This window comes from Moschus berezovskii, chromosome 20 (assembly GCF_049115385.1).
Source record: "Moschus berezovskii isolate FMDL1 chromosome 20, NW_MosBer_1.0, whole genome shotgun sequence".
Taxonomy (NCBI): Eukaryota; Metazoa; Chordata; class Mammalia; order Artiodactyla; family Moschidae; genus Moschus; species Moschus berezovskii.
Window position 1 is genome coordinate 27,062,185 of NC_142479.1, and position 25,168 is coordinate 27,087,352.

At 45.4% G+C, this 25,168-nt stretch overlaps 3 protein-coding genes across 7 annotated transcripts in view; 1 reads left to right on the plus strand and 2 right to left on the minus strand.

Annotated features, from left to right (window-relative positions):
- LIG3 (DNA ligase 3) overlaps positions 1–2,109 on the minus strand; it is a 21,667-nt gene extending 19,558 nt beyond the window's left edge. For 4 of the 5 annotated variants that reach the window (XM_055401168.2, XM_088828678.1, XM_055401174.2 and 1 more), the window contains exon 1: positions 1,985–2,109. The gene's annotated coding sequence lies outside the window, so the exon portion shown is untranslated. Of the gene's footprint in view, positions 1–1,312; positions 1,633–1,984 lie in introns of those variants that run through there. The other variant, XM_088828679.1, reaches the window with a different exon arrangement.
- LOC129536394 (uncharacterized) lies at positions 1,233–19,126 on the plus strand. Its single transcript, XM_088829426.1, has 5 exons — positions 1,233–1,247; positions 1,398–2,489; positions 11,487–11,526; positions 11,698–11,764; positions 18,653–19,126. The coding sequence occupies exons 1-2, from the start codon at positions 1,233–1,235 to the stop codon at positions 2,292–2,294; spliced, it is 912 nt and encodes a 303-aa protein (XP_088685552.1). The 3' UTR covers positions 2,295–2,489; positions 11,487–11,526; positions 11,698–11,764; positions 18,653–19,126.
- Positions 19,127–21,152: 2,026 nt separating this feature from the next.
- ZNF830 (zinc finger protein 830) lies at positions 21,153–25,141 on the minus strand. The gene has a single exon (XM_055401196.2). The coding sequence runs from the start codon at positions 25,108–25,110 to the stop codon at positions 23,989–23,991; it is 1,122 nt and encodes a 373-aa protein (XP_055257171.2). The 5' UTR covers positions 25,111–25,141; the 3' UTR covers positions 21,153–23,988.
- Between the last annotated feature and the right edge of the window lie 27 nt (positions 25,142–25,168).

Genomic DNA, 25,168 nt, shown 5'->3' on the forward strand with positions numbered 1-25,168 from the left:
TTCAATTACCTAATTGAACATTTAGATATTATCTAATGTATATCTAGTAAATCACAATCAAGAGAATTCAAGTAACATAAAACCCTTTCTCAGGCCACCAGCAAACCCTAAGCCTTAAAATGGATGGTGACCCTTTAGCATAATAAGATTCTAAAGTTTCTTTTTAATCATCAAGAAAAATTACATTGGGAGTTCCCTGGTAGCCAAATGGTTAGGACTCAGTGCTTTCACTGCCATGGCCAGGGTTCAAACCCTGGAGGAGGAACTGAGATCTCGAAAGCCAAGTGGTGCAGCTTAAAAAAAAAAAAAGAAGACATTATTTTCAGGAAGTCTTTAATGTGAAATATAAAATATTTGTTATCCTCAGAAAATAATTAAGCCACGATATAGATTTGCGATTTAATCAGATGCCCTATTTTGAGAGGCAATTAAATGGAGCCTAAAACCTATCCCCCTGGTTTCAAATCCTAGCTCACTGGCCATAAGACCTTGGTAATTTCCTTAATGTCTCAGTTCCTCAATCTCCTCAACTGTAAAATGTAGATAATAATAGTACCTAACTCAGAGAGTTGTCGTTCTAAGAATAAAGCCCTTATATAGTCAATGAAGCGATTATCCTTTAAGCAAAGGCTCCCTGTGTGCAATTAGCCGGGTAATAACTCAGCAACTTCAACCTGGAAATGCTGAAGTAACTGGACAGCAAGAATCAAAGGAACTGCTCAATCAATCCACACGGAAACAAGGACCATATCCACACAGTATCCCCCACTTTCTTTTATCCTTATTTTCTGAAGTATCCTCCCAGTTCCAACTTTCAACAGACTGGAAGTTATTTTCAGCCTGCACCCGGCTTTGTCGTCAAATCGCTTGCGGGTGATAATGAAAAGCAGGCTTTACTTGCTGAAGTGAAACGTGATGCAGAAGAACAGGAGGTAACTGGGAATCAGAGACGCGAGCACAAGTGAGACCGTGCAGTTCTAGGACTATGTTATCTTTTGAGAATTTCCCTTAACTTCCCCGAGTCCGCCTCCTTATTCCTGACAGGGAAAATACTACCTCAAGGGAAGGGGGAAAATGACAATGAGTCCGTGGATGGGGGAATGGGAGTGGGGGGTAGGGCTCTGCACTCCCTTGCAAATGTATATAAAAGGTGCGCATTCAGTCTTGTACGTTTTGGGGGAGAAACCGTTAACGCTTTCATGAAACTGCACAAAGGGCTCTGTAACCCCTAGATGCTGAACCACAGAGTATGTCAAAGTAGAGCAGGCCCGTAAGAGGCGCTCAAAAAAAAAAAAAAATTAGGGTTCAGCACCTTCCTGGAAAGCGATTTGTGAAAAGCCGCCCCCGGGACTCCAGGAGCCGGGGGAGGGCACCTAGCCGCGCCGTCCCCTCCGCAGGGTCTGGGGGGCGCTGGGCCACCGGGAGACACGGAGCCGCCTGGGGAACCCCGCCTGGCTCACAGGCGCCCCGCGGCCGCCACTCCGCATTTCCTCAGAGGCAGCCGAGAAGGGAAACCGTTGAGGCCTGCACGCAGCCGGGCCGGGAAGAGAGAGCGGCCGCCCCTTTCGGGAGCGGGCTCCGGCCACCCGCCGGGGCCGCGGGGAGGGCGAGCGGCGGCGAGGCCCTCGACGCGATCCGCAGGGGCGGCCCGGGCACAGCCCCGGGCTGGGCTGAAGGGACGCGGCGGAGAGGAAGGCTCCCGAGCTCCGTCCGCAGCGCACCCACTCGGGCGGCGGCTGGGCGGACCCGGCCAGAGGAGCCCCGCGGCGGCGCCCTGCCTCCCCGGCGTGGGGCCGCGGGGGTCCCGGGAGCCAACCCCCGCGGGCTCCCGGGGGGCCGCCACGTCACGGAGGGTGTGCCCCCGGGCTCTGCGAGCCGGCGGGCGGGGCAGGAGACCAGGGGGCTGGCTCACGGGCCGCGCCCAGCCCCGCACTCCGGCCGCCCCCCTTTCCCGCAGGCCGGCCCCGCCGCGCCGCACCCTCACCTGCCTTCCCGGCTCCGGCGCCACCTCAGGCCTCGGACCGGGCGCCCACAGGCCGCGCGCAGCCACGACGGTTGTAGTGCCTGTCTCTTTAAATCCGGGTCCTCGAGCTGGCCGCAGCGCGCAGGCGCAGAGGCCCAGGCCCCGCCCCCCGCAGCAGCGCCACGCGTCCCCGCCCCTTGCGTGCCACGTGGGAGGTGGCCCGGGTGCTCCGAGTGAGGTCCGGGGCTTCGGTGTTGGCCCGTGGGGTTGGTTCGCGAAGTGCCACAGCGACTGGAGAAAGCAGAGGTGCCGGGATGTGGCGGCGCCCTGAGGCGCATCCTGTTCTCAACTTCTGGGAATTTACCCCACCCCCTGCCAACTTACCACATTGGCTCTTAATGTTAAGAGATTATCTAGTCCATAAAGGTACTGGTTGAGAGACTATATTGTAGTGAGCTTGGGGGAAGCAAAGATTTGTTTTTCTGTATTCTCTCTGTCTTGTGTCCCGCAAAGTGCCTAGCACATGGTAAGTATTTGGTAAATATTACTGAATTGAAAAGGGGCACTGGATAGATACAGATACAGTATTAAGGAGTCATGGGTACAGTAAACCCCTGATGGTGTGTTGTTTAAATGTATTTATTTTAAACCTCAGGTTAGCTTTTTTTTTTTTTTTTAACGTCAACTTTTTGAGAGATTGGAACGGCTGTTTTTACAAAGGATAGCAGACTCAGAGGAGGTGAGAGAGCTTGTTCACGGTCTAGGAAACGTAGAGCAACTGGGCATTGTTAGGTGTGCAGAAGTCAGACCCTGGGGAAAATTCTGTGCTCTGTAAAAAAGATCCTGTCGTTAAGACTCCCGGTTTCCACAGCAGAGGGCGCAGGTTGGGTGCCTGGTGGGGAACTATGATCCCGCATGCCCTGGAGTGCGGCCAAAATTTTTTTAAAAAAGATCATGACCTTTATTATGTATAGGATGGAAAGCCATTAAGGAAGTGAAGCAGTGCTGGCTTGGGCAGAATGTGAAAATGGAATGACACAGGGATCAGCCTGGCACCATACAAGGGCGCATCACTGACTCAGTGGACGTGAGTTTGACCAAATTCTGGGAGGTGGTGAAGGACAGGGGAGCCTGGTATGTTACAGTTCATGGGGTTGCAAAGAGTTGAAAGACTTAGTGACTGAACAATACAAGGATCCCATAAAAATTCGTGAAGAGGTTCACTTTTTTAAGGAAAGTTTTCTGTTTTTGTTTTTTATCGTATCTGTATCAAACCATGGAGAAGGAAATGGCAACCCACTCCAGTTCAGTTCAGTTCAGTTGCTCAGTCGTGTCCGACTCTCCGCGACCCCATGAATCACAGCACACCAGGCCTCCCTGTCCATCACCAACTCCCGGAGTTCACTCAAACTCATGTCCACAGAGTCAGTGATGCCATCCAGCCATCTCATTCTCTGTCGTCCCCTTCTCCTCCCGCCCCCAACCTTTCCCAGCATCAGAGTCTTTTCCAGTGAGTCAACTCGTCGCATGAGGTGGCCAAAGTATTGCAGTTTCAGCTTTAGCATCAGTCCTTCCAATGAACACCCAGGATTGATCTCCTTTAGAATGGACTGGTTGGATCTCCTTGCAGTCCAAGGGACTCTCAAGAGTCTTCTCCAACACCACAGTTCAAAAGCATCAATTCTTCAGCGATCAGCTTTCTTCACAGTCCAGCTCTCACATCCATACATGACCACGGAAAAAACCATACCCACTCCAGTATTCTTGATTAATTCCCATGGACAGAGGAGCCTGGTGGGCTACAGTCCATGGAGTCCCTAAAGAGTCCGACATACTTAGCGGCTAAACAACAACAACATATCAAACCACTATGCTGTATACTTTAGACTTACACAGTGACGTGTGTCAGTTACTTCACAGTAAAATTGGGGAGGAAAAAAGATGCTTGTAGTGACCCATGTGAGAGATGAAAGTAAGTGCCCTGGACAAGCTCAGTTAGTTGGGATGGATGCATTGTTTGATAAGCATTTAAGTTTTAAATTATCTTCTAGGTAAAGTGCTCATTTGTTTAAAGATGTAATATAGGTGATTTGAATGAACAGATAGATCATGGTGCCATCAACTGAGATAGAAAATGAGAGAGCAGGAGGTATTTTGAGTAAGAGGATGAATTTTGTTTTGGTTTTATTGTTTGGTTGGTTGAGGCCAGCCATGAGGTCACTGTTTGAAGTGGGCAAAGTCTCCTGTGTATGGCAGCATGAACAGGTCTGGGGCTGGAAGGTCACTGGAGGTTCAAGTCCAACTCTGGAAGCTGAGCAATCCTGAACATAATGTCACTGCATTTACTACAGTGTTTTGAAAGTCCACTGGACTGTGTCTGGCTTTTTCCCTGTTCCTATGCTGTTAGATGCTGTCATCACTGTTGAGCTCTTGAAATGTGGCCAGTCCTTTTTGAGATGTGCTGGGCAGGGGGAGGGATAAATTAGGAGTTTGGGATTAACATATCCGCAGTGTATATAAGATAGATAAACAAGGAGGATCTGCTGTATAGCACAAGGAACTATACCCAATATCTTGTAATGAACTATAATGCAAAAGAATCTAAGAAAATACGTATCTGTAACTGAGTTACTTTGCTATACACCTGAAACTAACAAAACACATGAATCAATTGTACTTCAATTAAAATAAAATCCATGGGGAGTTCCCTAGCAGTACAGTGGTTTAGGACTTGGCACTTTTACTGCTGTGCCTCGGTTCAATTCCTGGTCAGGGAACTAAGATCCTGCAAGCAATGTGGCAAAAAAAAAAAAAAAAAATCCAAATCAAGATGTGCTATAAAGTGTGAAACATACAGTAATTTTTGAAGACATATTATCAAAAAAAGACTGTAAGATACATTGTTAATTATGTGTTGAAATGATGTTTTCGATATGTTGGGTCCAATAAGAATATATTATTCACATTAATTTTAACGGTTTAGTTTTTTGAAAATGCAGTGAGGAGAGAATATAAAAAAGAGAGGGGGACTTCCATGTCGGTCCAGTGGTTAAGACTACACACTTCCAGTGCAGGGGGCACAGGTTGGATCCCTAGTGGGGGAACAAAGATGCCATGGAGTGGCCAAAAACAAATTGCATGTGGCCCCAGCACCACTTCTGTGGTGCTATCCAACAGAACATCACCCCAGACTTCACAAACCTATGCATCTTTTTATCTTCAGTTCCTAGAACAGTAGCTGGTGCATAGTAGGCACTGTGTAAGTGTTTATGAATACATAAATGAAACCTGTGAGTGAATGAGTCTGAGAGTAATAAATCTCCCTCAGGAGGATGTTCATTATGTTGTATCTTTGACAATGTTTGATGTAAATGTGCAAAAAGACTTAGGCTCTAATTGTTCTGCTTGCACTTCCCTGGTGGTCCATTGGTTAAGAATCTGCCTGCCAGTGCAGGGGACATGGGTTCCATCCCTGGTCCAGGAAAATCCCACATGCCTCAGGGCAACTAAGGCCGTGTTACACAATTACTGAGCCCGAGCTTTAGAGCCAGGGAGAAGGCAATGGCACCCCACTCCAGTACTCTTGCCTGGAAAATCCCATGGACGGAGAAGCCTGGTAGGCTGAGGTCCATGGGGTTGCTAAGAGTCGGACATGACTGAGCCACTTCACTTTCACTTTTCACTTTCATGCATTGGAGAAGGAAATGGCCACCCACTCCAGTGTTCTTGCTTGGAGAATCTGAGGGATGGGGGAGCCTGGTGGGCTGACATCTATGGGGTCGCACAGAGTCAGACACGACTGAAGCGACTTAACAGCAGCAGCAGAGCTTTAGAGCCCATGCTCTGCAACAGGAAAAGCCACCACAATGAGAATCCCATGCACTGCAACTAGAGAGCAGCCTCTGTTCACTGCAGCCATGGAAAGCCCCCTGGCAGCAATGTAGACCCAGCACAGCCAAAAATAAATATATGAACATGTTAAAAATATATATATATTAAGCTTGATTAGAGCTCCAAGGAACCCCTTAGTGATCTTTGACTCAGACGCCAGCCATACAGTTGAATGAGGTGTGAAAGCTGGCAGTTGCCTGACCTTCGAGAAGTGGGAGCTGCCACCAAGGAGGAGGAGTGATGTGTGATGGGAATAGAGAGACTTTGGAGTTATACAGATTTAGGTTTGAATTATGTTCCACTGCTGGCTGTGTATAACTTTCATTTATTTTAACTTCTCAGGGGCTCAGTTTTCATGGTGAAATGGGGATAAAACTGTCTCTTAGGATTGTGTGTGGCAATTAAACGAGATGACATATATTAACTAGCAAACTGTTTGGCACTTGGAGGTATTTCAGAAAATATGCATTCCCCCCGACTCCCCAGCCTGGATACATTCATGGTGCTGCAGAGTTTAATCATTCAGTTGGTCATCAGTCTGTCAACTATTGACCGAGTGCCTACTCTGAGTTAGACACTATTCCTAGGACTGGAACATAGCACTGAAACAAAGCAGACAAAAACCTCTGCCCTCCTGGAGCTAACTGGTTAGTGTGGGAGGTAGATAGTAAACAGTCAGGAAAAGGCACGTTCATATTCGCTTATAGCTCAGCAGTAAAGATGCTGGTGACCTGGGTTCTATTCCTGGGTCAGGGAGATCCCCTGGAGAAGGAAATGGCAACCCACTCCAGTATTCTTGCCTGGAGAATCCCATGGACTGAGAAGCCTGGCAGGCTGGGGTCACAAGAGTCAGACACGATGATAGGTGTTATGAACAAACAGAAAGAAGAGATGGACAGGAGGTGTCAGGCAGGGCAGGATAGGGATTGCGTGTTTATTATTACTATTATTTTTTCATTAATTTTTTTTGGCTGCACTGTGTTGGCTTGTTGGACTTTTTATAATTTTAGCAGTATTTTGTTATTCAATAATTATTAAATTATCATTAATTAATATTATGTTATTACATTTTGATTTACAATATTATTAATATTATAAATTGGGCTTCCCTAGTGGCTCAGCTGGTAAAAAAATCCACCTGCAATGCAGGAGATCCCAGTTTGATTCCTGGGTTTGGCTGTGCAGTGCATCGGCTTGTAGGACTTTTTAATTTTGAAATTATTATTAATTTTAATAATATTTTATTATTCGATAATTATTAAATTATCATTGTTTTATTTAATTAATAAACAGTCATTAATAATATGCGCAGCCATGTGGGTATGCGTTGCTGCTTGTGGGCTTTCTCTAGCTGCGGAGAGCGGGGGCTCCCCACTGCAGTGGCTTCTCTTACTGCAGAGCACAGGCTCTAGAGGGTGGGCTCGGTAGTTGTGGTGCATGAGCTTAGTTGCCCCACAGCATATGGAATCTTCCCAGACCAGGGATGGAACTCGTGTCCCCTGTTTTGGTAGGCAGATTCTTGACCACTGGACCACCAGGGAAGTATGGCTTGTGGTAATTTTGTTCTCCAACATTAGGGCCTCAGGGATCAAACTGAGGCCCTCAGCAATGAAAGCAGAGTCCTAACCACTAGACTGCCAGGGAGTTCCTGCAGGTCGCAGTTTCAAATACAGTGTTTCAGATACAGCAAACTATTAGGCGCTTGGAGGTATTTCAGAAGATGTACATTCCCCCTGACTCCCCAGCCTGGATGCATTCGTGGCACTGCAGAGTTTTAATCTGGAAAGCCTTGCCAACGAAGTGACAGTCGGCTACACCAGAAGGAATGAAGGAGGGAGCCAGGTGGAGAGGGAGTAGCAAGTAAAGGCCCAGGGCCAGCTTGTGCCTGTCCTGTTGAGAGATCACAGGGAGATGGGTGTGTCTAGAGCAGCCAGAGTTAAGGCTGAGAAGTTCTGGAGATGAGATCAGCAGGAGATCTGAAGACAGACCCTGGCCTGTAAACCACTGTAAATAAGCTGTTTTATTGCAGGTGAAATGGGAGACTAGTGGGTAACATTGAGCAGGGAAGTAACATGATCTGATTAGGTTTTAACAACATTGCTGTCACTCTGCCTGCTGTGTTGAGAAACTGGAAAATGAGTTAGTTGACGACTGTGAAAGGGAGAAATAGGGGCAGCTTGGGTGGTAACAGTGAAAGCAATAATAACCGAAGACTCATGAACCCATACGGGATCTGTGGATAGGCTCAGGGGTGTCCTTGAACCCCTTGCAGTTTTATATAAATATTTGTGCATAGTGCATTTTTGTAGGGAGAACTTCTACTGGAGTCTCAAAGCAGTTCCCATGATCCAAATCAAGAAGGACTTTGGAGGAATTCCCTGGAGGTCTAGTGATTACGACTCTGCCTTCACTGCTGAGGGTGTGGGTTCAATACCTGGTGAGGGAACTAAGATCCTACAAGCTATGCAGCATGTCAAAAGAAGAAGGACCGTGGTAGCAAAAATGTAGGACTGTTGCTCTTGTTTGGTTGCTAAGTCAAGTCTGACTTTGTGACCCCACGCCCTGTAGCCCACCAGGCTCCTCTCTCCATGGGATTTCCCAGGCAAGAATACTGGGGTGGGTTGCTGTGCCCTCCTCCAGGGAATCTTCTCGACCCAGGGATCAAACCTACATCTCCTGCATTGCGGGTGGATTCTTTACCTCTGAGCCCCATGGAAAGCCCTGATATGCAGGATGCTTGCTGGTGATTCAAAATCCCATGCTTAAGTCCTTCCCTGAGACCTTGATCCTAAATCTTCCAGGGCAGTGATCCTGTTTGAGAGTCTCTTAGAGCTTCTGCCATCCCCTTTAGGACTGTAGCATCCCTGACCTCTGGTTTTCACCCATCAGGATTGTTCAGAAGGAGAAAAAAAAAAGTCACAGGGAAATGTGTAGACTGGGTTCTTTTTTATGCCACCCACTGTGGAAGCTTGGAAGCCATAGGCAGTAATAGGGAAAAGGCTTCACACCTGCCTGGAGACAGTGTGGGGGCACTCGTGAAGCTAGTTTGCACTCTGTGGATTCCCTTTTTAATAAGCTCTGGTCTATGAATCACATAAATCTCAGCACTGAGAGCTGATTTTACGGTTTGGTTTGCTTAATAGTCACACAATTAAAATAAGTTGTAAAAAACGGTGGTGGTGTTTGCCAGGATAAATATTTAAAAGGGAACAGCTGTAGAAAGATGTAATAATTCATATCAGCCCTTGTCTCTTCATTCTCCATAAAGACTGTGGAGGTTATTTAATTTTATTTTTTGGCCGCACTATGGGGCATGCAGGATCTTAGGTCCCTGACCAGGGAGGAATCAAACCTGTGCCCCCTGCAGTGGAAGCGTAGAGTCTTAACCACTGGGCCACTAGGGAAGTGTCTGGAGGTTGGTTCTTACCCAGAGGGCTTTTTTTTTCCCTGCCTTTCCTTTGAATATCTTTGTGGTGCAGCTGCCAGGTTGAAGCCAGACAGCTGAGAGGAGTCAAGTGTGCCTTTGGCGGAAGTTGATCCATTGCAGAGTCGGGGCTTCTAGGCAGGACTGGAGTCACAGATACAGAACAAGGAAGACTCAAAGTTACTGCCATCCTCCTTGAACTTTTGGTTGGGTTTTCTAGTATGAAGTCAAGGGGGTTATGTTTTTTAAGAGATAGGTTAACAGTTTTCAAGGGGAAAATTGATTTTACCAAGAGACTATTGGGAAGTAAGTTCTCCTCCACGGGACTGTGGGCTGGTTGCTGGGCACTGATGACCGCTGGTTTTCCAGTGCTGATGTGCAGCAGAGGTTGAAGTCTGGGTTCCTTCCTCTCTTATTCCTTGTGTCATTTCCTTTATACCAGGAGAGCCCCAGGCCCTCTTCTCTTCTTTTCTGGAAGGTTCCCCCCGAGCTCTCCTACCAAAGCATTCTGACCAAGCAGCCTGCTGTGCTCTCTCTCTCCTGCCTTCAGTCTTGCCTTGGCATTTATGACTGTAAAAGAGGAAACTCTGTTGTTTACATTATACACAATACTCTCTGAGTACTACTTAACTCTGACATCAGACGTGTGGGTTTTGCAAACGTCAAGCAATCCTGTGACACCAGTTCAGTGTTCTGAAATTTATTGTTTTTGTTTGTTTTTTTTGTTTTTGGCTGAGTCCCAAAACATGCGGGATCCTAATTCTCCGACCAGGGATCGAACCTGAACCCATACCCTCTGCAGTGGAAACCCAGCGTCCTAACCACTGGACTGCCAGGGAATTCCCAGTGTTCTGTAACTTAATTCAGTTCTGATGCTCTCTACCTGGAGCTAGAGTCACGCCTCACATTTAAGGGCTCAGTTACCTGAGACTGCCTCCTCCCACCACTTGGATGCCAATCACAAATCCAGATTGCTGCCTGTGCTTCTGACTGTCTATAGATCAGAATTTCCCAAGACTACATCCTTGGGGTTTGATTAATTTGCTAGGGCAGCTGACAGGAACTCAGGAAAGCAAATTACTTACTAGATTCCCAGTTTATTGTAAAAGGATGTAGCTTAAGAACAGCTGGACAAAAGAGATGCACAGGGCAAAGTATGTAGGAAGGCGTGGAGAGCTTTTATGCCCTCTATGGGCATACCATCCTCCCCACACCTCCCTCCCAGCACCTATGTTCCCCAGCCTGGAAGCTATCTAATGCCATACTTGGGTTTTGATGGAGGCTTCATCATACAGGCGTGATCGGTTAAATCAGGGGCCACTGGTGATTGAATGTAGTCTCCCCTCCCCGGAGGTCAGGTAGTGAGACTGAGAATTCTAACCCTCTAATCAGGGTCGGTTCCCCGTGTAAACAGCATGTATTCCTGTTGTTCCGTCACTGAGTTGTGTATGACTCTGCAACCCCATGGACTGTAGCCCACCAGGCTTCCCTGTCCTTCACTATCTCCCAGAGTTTGCTCAAACTTTTTTCCAGTGCATTCTTTTCCAATCTGTTCTTGAGGGCCTCATTAATATAAACTCAGGTGTGGCTGAAAGGGACTTTTTTTTTTTTATATACTATATAACAAATGACACCATTGTCACTCTTCTCCCTCTAATCACTGGAAATTCCAAGGGATTTAGCAACTCTGTGCCAGAAATGGCGATGAAGGCCAACATACATATTTCTTATGATAAATCACAATATCACAATATTAAAGGCGAGACTGTCCTCAGGGAGTACTCAGACTCAGAGAGAGTAAAGCCCAGTACCCAGAGAGAGGAAAAGGAAGGCTGGGGGAGGCAACTGACTAGGTAGTAATAGATACCACATAACTAATGTGGAGAAGGGAAGCAACCCACCCCAGTATTCTTGCCTAGAAAATCCCATGGACAGAGGAACCTGGAGGGCTACAGTCCGCAGAGTCTCACGGAGGCACAGAGTCGGACACGACTGCAGCAACTTGGCCCGCATGCATGCACGTAACTAGTGAGTGGGCGTAATCTGACCCTCGACTTTTGATCAAAGTCCTGCTGGATATCTTTCTTTAAAAACATTTCTTTTAAGTATAACTGATTTATAATGTTGTGCCAGTGTCTACTGTACAATAGTGAATCAGTTATATGTACACATGTATTTAATCTTTTTTTGGATTCTTTTCTTGTATAGGTCATTACAGAGTACTGAGAAGAGTTTCCTGTGCTATACAGTAGGTCATTATTGGTTATCTATTTCATATATAATAGTGTGTCTGTCTCAATACCGATGTCCCAATTTATCTCTCCTCCTGCTTCCCCCCTGGTAACTGTAAGTTTATTTTTTAATCTGTGACTCTGTTTCTGTTTTGTAAATGAGTTCATTTGTACCATTTTTTTTCTAGAGTCCACATATAACTGCTGGATTTCTTAGATTGTTTACAATACAGCCAGGTTGCAGTTTTCTTGATGGTAAGGGCCGTGTCTTAAATTTATTTACTTTAAAAATTTTATTCCTTTATTTATTTACTTTTGGCTGTGGTGGGTCTTTGTTGCTGCGACTGGACTTTCTCTAGCTGTGGCTCGCGGGGGCTGCTCTGTCCTTGTGCGTGGGCTTCTCACTGCGGTGGCTTGTTGTGGAGCTCGGGCTTGAGGCGTGGGCTTCAGAAGTTGCATTGCTTGGGCTTCATTGCTCCGTGGCATCTGGAGTCTTCCCAGAGCAGGGATCAAATCTGTTTACCCTGCATTGGCAGGCAGATTCTTAACCACTGGACCATAAGGCAAGTCCAAGGGCCATGTCTTCGATTATTTATTCAACTAACATTATTTGCGTGTCAGTACTAAAAACGTTTACATGCGTTTAGCTCAATTAATCTTCTCCATAATCCCAGAAGATAGAAACTGTTATTTTCTGTGTTTTGTAGCTGAGGAAAGTAAGGGTGAAGTAACTTAACCAAGGTCACCCGATTTAAAAATAGTGGACCTCAGGCCTGGTGTATCTGTTGTTTCCCAGTTGGAATGTCTGGGAATGGAAGTCACCCTTCTTGCTGTGATCAGAGACCACCAAGGAGTACAGTTTATTGCTGGTGAAAAGAAAGGCGGGTAAGGCAGGGCAATGTGCAGAGAATGTGATAGCAAACTTCAAAATATTTGACTTCCCAGGACTTCCCTGGTGGTCCAGTGGTTAAAAATCCACCTCCCACTGCAGGGGACTTGGGTTCAATCCCTGGTCAGGCAACCAAGATCCCACATGCTCCGGGGCAACTAAGCCTGTGCTCTGCAACAAAGAGCCTGCAAAGCAAAAAAAAAGAAAAAAAATTTTTGGCTTCCCAGTCCAACCAAGGTCTCTGAACAGCACCAAGTTCTCTTAACCTTGATATAAACTTTCCAAACCTTAACTTGCTATTTGCAGGTATCCTCTCCCATTTCCCACATTTTATTATTAAATAGAGAACACTGGACTGGGAATCAAGTTACACCTACACTTACTTTAGCAATTAACTTGCTGAGTTACCTTAGACAAACAATTAGACATTTAAAATGGAGGTGAAAATAGTTGTTTTCTCCAGGGGGTGTTGAGACTGGAAGAAAACTGGGCTTCCCACCTGGTGCTAATGGTAACCTGCCAGTGCAGACATAAGAGACTTGGGTTCAGTCCCTGGACTGGGACGATCCCCTGGAGGAAGAAATGGACACCCACTCCTGTGTTCTTGCCTGGAGAATCCCATGGACAGAGGAGCCTGGAGGTCCATGGGGAGTCCATGGGGTTGCAAAGAGTCGGACACGACTGAAGTGACTTAGCACGATCTGAAGTGTGCTTAGTAAATAAACCTCTCACTATGCAAATACAAGGTAATATTTAATAATTTGTTGTTGTCGGTTAGTCGCTAAGTTGTGCCTGACTCTTTAGCGACCCCATGGACTATAGCCTGCCAGGTTCCTCTGTCCATAGAGTTTTCCAGGCGAGAATACTGGAGTGGGTCGCCATTTCCTACTTCAGGGGATCTTCCTGAATCAGGGCTCGAACCTGTCATCTCCTGCAGTGGCAGGCATGGGCAGGCGGATTTTTTACCGCTGAGCCACCAGGGAAATGATGCAGGGTTGAATTCCCTTACTTCTGAGCGTCAGTTTTCCATCTGTAAGATGAAGATACTGTATGCCTTACAGGGTTGTTGGGAGGGTTGAGATGGTGTATGTTAAGCCCAGCGCCAAACACATGCTAGGAATCTAGTGAATGGTAAGTATTGTTAATAATAACCTGACAGCCTGGTTTGATACTCTCTTATCACCACATTTGGCAGAGCAACAAACAAACAGTATTTACACACACACAAAACAACCACCACCACCATCAACTACCCAACCAGCATGGTCCCTTGAACCCCCCTAAAAGTGACCGCTGGCTCCCCAGGGTGTCTGAAGCCCACCAAAGGCTGTGGCACACTGGAGGTGCAGCCGGATGGAACTCTGTTCCTCCTCTGAGGCTGGGAGCGCTTTCAATGCAGGATGATGGCTTGGTGCAAAGACTCACTGGGAAACAGCTTTGACTGCCAACTGACAGGGGTGAGCCGAACGAGATGGTAGCAGGGAAGGGGCTGAGAGCAGCTGGGAGACAATGAGCACTTGCTGACTTTTTGGTCTTAACTCTGCTACCGAATCACTTTATTCCTCCTTTTCTCCACTTAAGAGGCCTCCAGGCCATCAGGGCTGCCCACCCGCTCCTGCTGACGTATGGACATCCTTCTTCCCTCTAAGCTTGTTTGGTGCCAGGAAGAATTTGTTTTAGTTGCTAAATGCAGAGATGGCACATTATACTATCGGGGCTACGGTGTATACATTCCTTGTGGTGCTGCTCTCAGTATGGATAAGGGCTTTCATGTGTCTGAGAAAGGAGACGCAGGACAGATTTTGCTTTTTTTTTTTTTTCTTTTTACCATGCCAGGTGACTTGTGGGATCTTAGTTCCTTGACCAGGGATTGAACCCTGGCCCTCGGCAATGAGAGTGCGGAGTCCTAATCACTGGACCACCAGGGGATTCCCTATGAGGCAGATTTCTTTCTCTTTCTTTTCCAAGTATTTATTTGGCTGTGCCGGATCTTAGTTGTGGCATGTGTGATCTTTAGTTACAGCTTACAGACTCTTAGTTGCAGCATGTGGGATCTAGTTCCCTGACCGAGGATCAAACCCTGGTGCCCTGCATTGGGAGCGTGGAGTCTTAGCCACTAGACTACCAGGGAAGTCCCAAAGCAGATTTCTTACCCCTTTGTTTAAGTACTGAACTGACTTCTGTTTGGGTTCCGATGTCCATGAGTCAGTTTGCTCTTTTGACCACTTTTCCAAGCCACTTCCTGCCTTATGGGTATTATTCACTCCACAGATATTTATTGAGCCTTACTATGTGCCTGGCATTATTTTAGGTTATGAATAAGACAGATGAGCTCCCTGCCCTCGTGGAGTTTATGTTCCAGTGAGGAGATATAAAATTTATGTATCAATAAACAAGCTAATTTAAGATAGTGGTCGCAACCCATTCCAGTATTCTTGCCTGGAGAATCCAATGGAGAGAGGAGCCTGGCAGGCTACAGTCCATAGGGTCACAAAGAGTCAGACACGACTGAAGCGACTGAGCACGCAAGTTTACTGAATTCATAGGGAAAATGTGATAAAATGACAGGAGCCGGGGGGTGGGATGGCTGTTTACATCATTTGAGAAAGGGACATTAGGACTGAGAACTGAACAATGAGAGGACTGCCATACTATTTGAGTTAGGTCCTGAGCAGAGGGCCAGGCGCAGGCCCTGAAATGGCATGTTTGAGGAACAGAAGGTTAGCTGCTGAGACCTGGGACACAGAGAATAAAAGGGGAGCATGTAACACATGAAGTTAGAAAGTAGTTCACAAAGTGGGGGTCCCTTGGATCATATTTAGCTCACATGGTGTTTTTGAGATTTCACTAAAAACAAAAATGATCCTGACTTGCAATTTCTCTTGGAAAAAAACAAAACTTGGCCATGCCAGGCCTCTATTCTTGAATAACATTTGATTTCAACACAGAGCAGTTATATGCTCACTTCTCCGAACCTCCTTTAATAAGGCTCAAGGTCAGCAGTAGGTCAAATAGTAGATATTTGAATTAAGAACTTCAGAGCTATTAATTGGACTATAAAGAAAGCTGAGTGCCAAAGAATTGATGCTTTTGAACTGTGGTGTTGGAGAGTACTCTTGAGAGTCCCTTGGACTGCAAGGAGATCCAGCCAGTCCACCCTAAAGGAAATCAGTCCTGAATATTCATTGGAAGGACTGATGCTGAAGCTGAAACTCCAATAACTTTGACCACCTGATGTGAAGAACTGACTCACTGGAAAAGACCCTGATGCTGGGGAAGGTTAAAGGCAGGAGGAGAAGGGGACGACAGAGGACGAGATGGTTGGATGGCATCACTGACTCAATGGATATGAGTTTGAGCAAGCTCCAGAGTTGGTGTTGGACAGGGAGGCCTGGTGTGCTGCAGTCCATGGGGTCAAGAGTTGGACACAACTAAGCTGAACTGAACTGAACTTCAGAGCATCTTGTAGGCTGGAAAGGGCCTAGATTCTCGTTTTTCCCCTAAGTGTAATGGAAGCATATAATGAAGGGTTTTAAGTGACAGTGACTTGATCTATTTCACTCTACTTTGTAGATAACAGATTGTGGCTGGGAGAGGGACAGCCAACAATTAATGCAAAGGCTGTTGGTGGTGGTTAGGACCAGTGGAGACAGAAAGAAGTAGACAGATTCTGGGCATATTTTAGAGGTAGAGTTGCCAGGACTTAACTAATCCATTAGATTTGGATAAGAAAAGGTAATGAAGGATGCATCCCAGGAGAAAAGTCAAGCCTGGGGATATAAATTGGGAGTCATCAGTGTATGGGTGATACTATTTTTTTTTTTTTAATTTGAAGTGTAGTTGGTTTATAATGTTGTGCTAGTTTCTGCTGTACAGCAAAGTGAATCAGTTATACCTGGACATATATCCACTCTTTTTAAGATTCTGTTCCCGTAAGGTCATTACAGAGTGTTGAATAGAGTCCTCTGTGCTATACAGTAGCTCCTTATTATCTGTTTTATATTAAGTAGCGTGTATGTGTCACTCCCAGTCTCCCAGTTTATCCCTCTTTCTCTCTTCCTCGCCCAGTAACCATAATTTTGTTTTCTATATCTGGCACTCTGTTTCTGTTTCATAAATAAGTTCATTTGGATCTTTTTTTTTTTTTAGATTCCACCTATAAGCAATATCAGAGAAGGCAATGGCAAGCCACTCCAGTACTCTTGCCTAGAAAATTCCATGGATGGAGGAGCCTGGTAGGCTGCAGTCCATGGGGTCGCTATGAGTCAGACGTGACTGAGTGACTTCACTTTCACGCATTGGAGAAGGAAATGGCAACCCACACCAGTGTTCTTGCCTGGAGAATCCCAGGGATGGGGGAGCCTAGTGAGCTGCCGTCTCTGGGGTCGCAGAGTTGGGCACGACTGAAGCGACTTAGCAGCAGCAGCATAAGCAATATCATGTGTTTATCTTTCTCTGACTTATTTTACTTAGCATGATAGTCTCTAGGTCCGTACGCGTTGCTGCAATATGGATGATATTTAAACACACGAGGGACTTCCCTGGTGGTACAGTGGATAAGAATCCACCTGCCAGTGTAGGGCACATGGGTTCGGTCCCTGGTCCAGGAAGATTCTATATGCTGTGGAGCAACTAAGCCCATGTGTCCCACAACTACTGAACCCAGTGTGCCTAAAGCCTGTGTTCCCCAAGAGAAGCCACCCCAATGACAAGCCCGCCCACCACAACGAGTAGTCCCAGCACAGCACAGAAGACCCAGCGCAACCAAAAATAAATAAATATTTGAAAAACCAAACCAAAACAAACCCCTGGGAATGAATGAGGTCACTGAGGGAGGAAAGGCAGATAGGAAATAAAATGCAGTTGAGGAATTTTGTTTTCCTGTTCAAATTTAAAGTATCTAAATTCCTGGTATCGTGCAGGCTACTAGAGTCTCAACATTGAAAAAGCAATCTAAGGTCATCTATCTGGCCACCATTCCTCCCACATATGTATTTACTCAAACCCCCCTACAAAATGTTCCACCAAGTTGGCGCATCATTGTCAAGAAGTATGTTATTTCCATTAAGACCTTCCATTCATTAGAAAGTGGCTTCTCCTCCTGTCAAACTTTTACATAGGTGAATATATATATATATCTCCAAAAAGGGACAGTGTTGAGTAAAAGAACGTACTAATCATAACTATACCAAGACACCTCGGGCTCCCCTGGACAAATCTTATAACAGTACCTTAGCCATCTCTGTCTCTAGATTGTCAACTGGATGACTTTGGAGCAAGTGAGTGATAGTCGCTCAGTTGTGTCCGACTCTTTGCGTCCCCATGGACTATAGCCAGCCAGGCTTCTCTGTCCATGGAATTCTCCAGGCAAGAATCCTGGAGTGGTTTGCCATTTCCTTCTCCAGGGGATCTTCCTGACCCAGGGATCAAACAGAGGTCTTCTGTACTGCAGGCAGATTCTTTACCATCTGAACCACCAGGGAAGCCTACTTTTAAGAGACATTTCTAAGTATAAAGACAGGTCAACTTAAAAAGTATCAGCAGATACATGCTTGACTTTATCTTATAATCTATAGATAATACATTAAAACATGTAATGAACCTGTACACCTTTTCTATAGAAAGTCCCCATGTGTACACAATTATATCCATGAATGTCCATGGGATTCTCCAGGCAAGAATACTGGAGTGGGTTGCCATTTCCTTTTCCAGGGCATCTTCCCAACCCAGAGATCGAACCTGCATCTTCTGCATTGGCAGGCGGCTTCTTTACTACTGAGCCACCTGGAAAGCCCAAAAGGGGGAATTAAAGAGCATTAAACTATTAGCCTAAGATCAAGTTAGCATAACTTAAATTAGCATAACTCGAGTTAGCAAATTAGTAGTAGCATGGAGCAGGGTTAGACCAGATGCTACTAGTAGGAATCCTTTCATTGCTTTATTTATAAATTTCAGTTTATAAACCCCTCTCACATGCATGTGTCGTTAGACTCTCACTACACTCTGCCAGGTGTCATCATCATCTTCTGGTACAGCAATCTAAGTTTCAGAGAGGCCACTTGCCCAAGATCACTGGGATACCTCTATTCATATCCTGTGGTAGATCGTAATGGAACAGAGTATGAGAATAAATAGATACAACTGAATCACTTTGCTGTACAGTAGAAATTAACGCAGCATTGTAAATCCACTATAGTTCAATACAAGAAAAAGTAGAGCGGGAACTTGACCTTGTCTTTGTTTTCTCTTGACAGGTCCCGTGTTCTTTCCATTACTCCATACGAATCTGCGGAGTGCTGCGTTAAAAGTTTTAGGCCTAAATTGCACTTTTTCGCACAGTTTTAATTCCATAGCCTCTAATTTTGTTCCCTGGTGTGTAAAAAGTAGTCATTACTTATCATTAAATGAGATATATGTGAAAGTATTTTATAAATTGTAAGGCACTGGACAAATAAACTTTTGAAGCCTAGTTTGGAGATTGGCATTTTTTCTTTCCCTCCAAGTTAGGGGAGATATATTCAGTTGATAAGTGAAATGGGTGAGAGGTGTACAAAGTAGTATTTACAATCGTTCTAACACAGGCATACCTCATTTTATTGCACTTTGTAGTACTGCTTTTGTTTTTACAAATTGGAGGTGTGTGGAAACTTTGCACTGAACTAGTCTATTGGTGTCATTTTTCCAATGGCATTTGCTCACTTTGTGTCCCCGTGTCACAATTTGATAATTCCCACAATATTTCAAACTTTTCCCATATTGTATTTGTTTAGTTCAGTCGCTCAGTCGTGTCCGACTCTTTGTGACCCCATGAACTGCAGGGCCTCCCTGTCCATCACCAACTCCGGAGTTCACCCAAACCCATGTCCATTGAGTCGGTGATGCCATCCAACCATCTCATCCTCTGTCGTCCTCTTCTCCTGCCGTCAATCTTTCCCAGCATCAGGGTCTTTTCAAATGAGTCAGCTCTTTGCATCAGGTGGCCAAAGTATTGGAGTTTCAGCTTCAACATCAGTCCTTCCAATGAACACCCAGGACTGATTTCCTTTAGGATTGACTGGTTGGATCTCTTTGCAGTCCAAGGGACTCTCAAGACTCTTCTCCAACACCACAGTTCAAAAGCATCAATTCTTCAGCACTCAATTTTCTTTATAGTCCAACGCTCACATCCATACATGACCACTGTTATGGTCATCTATAATCAGTGATCTTTGAGGTTACTGCTGTGGTCACTGAAGGCTCAGATGATGGTTACCATATTCTACAAGAATTTTTAAGTTAAGATATGTATCAATACTTTTTTTCAAGACATAATGCTATTACACACTTGATAGACTACAGTAATCTTTTTATGTGTGTGACTTGCTTTATTTATTATGGTGGTCTGGAATGGAACTTGCAACACCTTTGAGGTATGTCTGTAGATGTTGGATGCATTAGTGTGTGTCCGCATGTGCATGCTCAGTTGTGTCCAACTCTTTTGTGACCCCATGAACTGTAGCCTGCCAGGCTCCTCTCTCCATAGGATTTTCCAGGCAGGAATTCTGGAGTGGGTTGCCATATCCTCCTCCAGGAAATCTTCCTGACCTAGGGATTGAAATGTCTCTTGTATCTCTTGCATTGACAGGTGGATTCTTTACCACTGCGCCAACTGGGAAGCCCTGGCTGCATTAGGGGAAAAGTGAAAGTGAAGTCGCTCAGTCGTGTCTGACTCTTTGCGATCCCATGGACTGTAGCCCACCAGACTCCTTCATCCATGGGATTCTCCAGGCAAGAGTACTGGAGTGGGTTGCCATTTCCTTCTCCAGGGGATCTTCCCAACCCAGGGATTGAACCCAGGTCTCCCGCATTGTAGGAAGACACTTTACCATCTGAGTCACCAGGCAAGTCTTTAGGGGGGAGTTTCTAAAAAGACAACGTGACAAGAAGACATCTTTGGGACCAATTCTTGGAATTCGGGAACATGGTTGGTTCAGTTCAGTTCAGTTCAGTCGCTCAGTCGTGTCCGACTCTCCGCGACCCCATGAATCACAGCACGCCAGGCCTCCCTGTCCATCACCAACTCCCGGAGTTCACTCAAACTCATGTCCACAGAGTCGGTGATGCCATCCAGCCATCTCATTCTCCGTCGTCCCCTTCTCCTCCCGCCCCCAACCTTTCCCAGCATCAGAGTCTTTTCCAGTGAGTCAACTCGTCGCATGAGGTGGCCAAAGTATTGCAGTTTCAGCTTTAGCATCAGTCCCTCCAATGAACATCCAGGATTGATCTCCTCCAGAATGGACTGGTTGGATCTCCTTGCAGTATAAGGGACTCTCAAGAGTCTTCTCCAACACCACAGTTCAAAAGCATCGATTCTTCGGCGGTCAGCCTTCTTCACAGTCCAACTCTCACATCCATACATGACCACGGGAAAAACCATAGCCTTGACTAGACGGACCTTGGTTGGCAAAGTAATGTCTCTGCTTTTTAATATACTATCAAGGTTGGTCATAACTTTCCTTCCAAGGAGCAAGCGTCTTTTAATTTCATGGCTGCAGTCAGCATCTGCAGTGATTTTGGAGCCCAAAAAAATAAAGTCTGACACTGTTTCCACTGTTTTTCCATCTATTTCCCATGAAGTGATGGGACCAGATGCCATGATCTTTGTTTTCTGAATGTTGAGCTTCAAGCCAACCTTTTCACTCTCCTCTTTCACTTTCATCAAGAGGCTTTTGAGTTCCTCTTCACTTTCTGCCATATTCGCGGTCTAATGCAAAACCTGTATCACATAGCTCTGAGAGGTATAAAGAAGCTCTCCAAGGTAAGGAGGATCGAGGATTCAGCAACTCTTGTTGCTGTCTGCCTCACTCTCAGATGCAACAAGAATTCACTGGCTTTTGATCAAGGAACCATTACTCATGCTCTAAGTGTTGAGAGCTTTTGGGTCTTCCTAAAAAACCAGTGGGGGGGTTTATATGCTTGGCACTCCTTAAGCTCTTCTTTAACTGTTACAGTAGAGGACTCAATAACCTCAGTACTACTCAACTGTTAACTTAGTGAAAGTGCCACCTCCTTAGAGAATGGCATTCAGGGCCCTCCTCGGTTTGTAACCTACCTTTACAGTTGCCACTCCCACTTCCCAGCAGGAATAAACACTGCTGCAGTTAAATTAAGCTGCTCACTACCTCCTGAGGATGTTGTATTTTCCATTTGGATACCTTTATTTTTTTGGCTGTTTGGTGCAACATGTAGGATCTTAGTTCCCTGACCAGCAATCCAGCCCATGCCCCATGTGAAAACTAATTTCACATTCTTTTTACTTTTTCATGTGGGTACTAGAAAATTTAATATATGTATATGGCTTGCATCATATATATATGTGTGTGTATGCTCAGACGCTGTTGTATATGACTGAGACCCCAGGACTGCAGCCCCCTGGGCTCCTCAGTCTGTGGAATTCTCCAGGCAAGAATACTGGAGTGAGTTGCCATTTCCTACTCCAGATTTACCTGACCCAGGGATCGAACCCACGTACCCTGCACTGCATGTGGATTCTTCACTGCTGAGCCACTTATTTTTAATTAAGAATACTTTTTTTAAAAAAGATTTTTGACGTGGACCATTTTTAAAGTCTTTATTGAATTTGTTTCAGACAATTGGTTTATTGTCTGCAAGGCATGTGGGGTCTAGCTCCTGAGCAGGGATCAAACATGCATCCCCTGTATTGGAAGGCGAAGTCTTAACACCTGGAGCACCAGGCAAGTCCCTTGAATTATAGTTTTAATATACAGTGCTCCTCTAGATCATTAGCCTACTGTCTTAGGCCCGTGTAGAAGTGAGCCCACCCTTCATGCCCCACCTTATACTTTCTCACATCCTGAAATAATATGATAAATGATTAAAAAATTCTAAGTCTGGGTTCATATATTTGATGAAGACATACCCTTTACATTATCAAATTGAAGTTACTGTCAGATCAGCTGGACAGATCAGGAAAGCAAAGCCTTTCTGCCAAAGGCCACAGGGCAATTAATATGCTCTGGAAGTGTTAGATAACTTCTTACAGGCACCCATACTAGAAAAACTCCAAACCCCTGAATTCCAACTGTATTTCTCCTATTGTTCGTCACTTCTAGTCACTAAGATGTTAGCTCTTCCTAGGAAATTCTTTCAATTCTATTACCTTTCTTTCAGTATATACCTAATTAGTCTTAGTTGCTTTGTTTTAAAGTCTAGTTTCCAAGTAGTTTCCTAGCTTCCTGCCCCCTACCCATGTTCATTCCATTCTATATACTACAACTAAAATAATCTTCCATATTTTTTGCAGATATAACTCTCGGCTCAAAAACTTCCTTTTTGCCCAGTGTCTGTAGGAAGAATTCTTTTGTTCAACATTCTTTTTCATATTAACCCTGGATCTAAAACCTGGGCTTCAGGGAAATCAGATTGAGCTTATGTAAATCACTTAGAACTCTGCCTGGCTTATATTGTAAGAAAGTCTTAGCTGTTACCTCCTTCCTACAACTGATAGAACCTGTTAACTCTGAACCCTAATTTACCACAATATTTAACAATAAAATCTAAGATTAGGTGGGATATAACTAAACTATTTTTTTTTATGCGACAGTAAACTTCTGGGATGCGGCATTTAAAGAAAAAATAAAGTCTGGGAAAATGTAAATGTGTTCTGGATTTAGCACAGTGGTGCCCAAATTTTAGCCTTATTAGAATAATGGGAAGCTTGCTTTTTTTTTGGCCAAGCCTCACAGCTTTCTGGGATCTTAGTTTCCTGACCAGGGTACCAGAGATTGAACCTGCGCCCATTGCAGTGGAAGTGCAGAGCCCTGACCACTGGACCATCTGGGAATTCTCACAGAAGAACCTAGGAAGCTTTCAAAACTAACCCAGGTGTCTGAGCCCCACTCTAGCTTTACTGAATCTCTTCAATGGTAGGGGCACATGGATTTTTAAAAAAGCTTCACACGATTCACATACACTTTTTTAAAAAAAACTGCATGAAATTTTCATGTGCACCTACAACCAAGAATCACTGGTTTAATACAGAAACTCTGGATTAAGGAATTTAGTCATGCTTGGGATGCATTTTCACAATGTACTCCTGGAACATGGTCTTATAAAACAGAGGACTAATTAGCTCAGAATAACTTATGTGTTCATGAGCAGTGTTCTTAAAAACAACAAAATAACCTTGAATTTGATTTAGGGAGTTGGAAAAGAACAAGTCATATATACCACAAATGCCACACTTGGTTTTCATGTAAAAGCTTGTCTGTTAAGTCTGACTTCTATTTATAAATTTCAAACCAGAATTCTTAAGTAAATATATATTTAATATGTACAACATTTACAGTTTTTATAACCCAAACTTTAGCTATATAAGTGTGTGAAAAAACTGGCATTTAAGTATATAATACTTCAAAAACACCTCTATCTCAAAAATATTTTACACTAATTTTCCAAAGTGGTCTCTTCGCAGGCTTATTGTATCTCAACAATCCAGTTAGGTTACCAAATCTCTAGGCATGGAGTAAAGGGTACTGTACTGAGAGACAGCACTTTCTACACAACAGTACAAAATCGTGGGTCTCTGAAACTATAACAAAGCTCCCTTCACTCTCCAATCTTGAGACAACAAATCCTGTAGTTCCCCCTCGTCATCGCTGTCAACATTCTCCTCTTCCTTTTTCTGCAGTTCTTTTATGGTCAGAACCTCTTTAAGCTTATTTTTTATTTCATCCTGGCGATTCCGCAGCTTTTCCACTCGACGGTAACACTCAATCTGCTCATCGATCTCCCCAATCTGCCGGTCCAACCGTCCCTCCTCATCCTCTTCGGCTACTATGGCTTCGGAAATAGTGTTCACCTGTCTCATAGCTTTTTGAAATTCGTCCCATTCTTTGTCCATCTGGTCCTTTGGGGCATCAACCTTTCGTACCCTCGCATCTATCTCAGGGTCGTCAAAAAACCCTTCCGGTAATGCTTCCGCAGTGTTTTCTCTCCTTTCCACTACTTTTTCATGTATTTCTGCTTTCTCAATTGACCCGGAATGAGGGATTAAAGGGGCCTTGGGAGGATTTGTATCCGAGAAATCGCTTGGCAGCCTACTACCAGTTGCCTCCCGCGAGGAGGAAAGTGAGAGTTCCTTGCTCTGTGAACTGGACGGCTGCTTACAGGCATCCCCCTTCTTCCCTTCTGCTCCGCCTCCTCCCTTCTCCTCCTCTTCGTCCTCCTCGTCATCATAATCAGGGAGTAAACCGAGTCCCGAAGCCTTACCGACGGTCGCCCTAGTGGGCTCCTTTCTGGCTTTGTCAGAGTTGGTGGGCAAAGCGGACGTGGAGGGTTGTACCTGAGGAACCAGGCAGGCCTTCGCCCTTTTCGCATCTCGGCTCTCAGAGTCCGGCGCCTTCCTCTTGGTGGACTGAGGCACTGCGCTGGCGGACGGGCCCTGGGCTGCTTCCTTCGCGCCTTTCAGCTCGGCCACTTTCTCTCGGTGCTGCTTTCCCAGGACGTGAGTTTGCCACAGGAGCTCGCTCTTAACCGGAGTGTTACACAGGGCACAACTCAGCTGCCCCAAGCGGTTGTACTTCGCGAATGGAGATTCTATCCGTTTCCGGTTGGTGCTCAGACGCTGCTTCTCCTTCATCAACCGCCGCAGTTCGTCCTGATTCACCACTCGCTTCCCCGCGGCAGGCCGAGCTGAGGCGGACGACGCCATCTTCGCGATCCGACCGGAGGCGTTCCTGGCTTCCGTTCCGGCGACGCCTGATGACGTG

Bases quoted from the DNA above. Each gene is read 5' to 3' on its own strand.
- ZNF830 (XM_055401196.2), bottom strand. From the start codon at position 25,110: ATGGCGTCGTCCGCCTCAGCTCGGCCTGCCGCGGGGAAGCGAGTGGTG.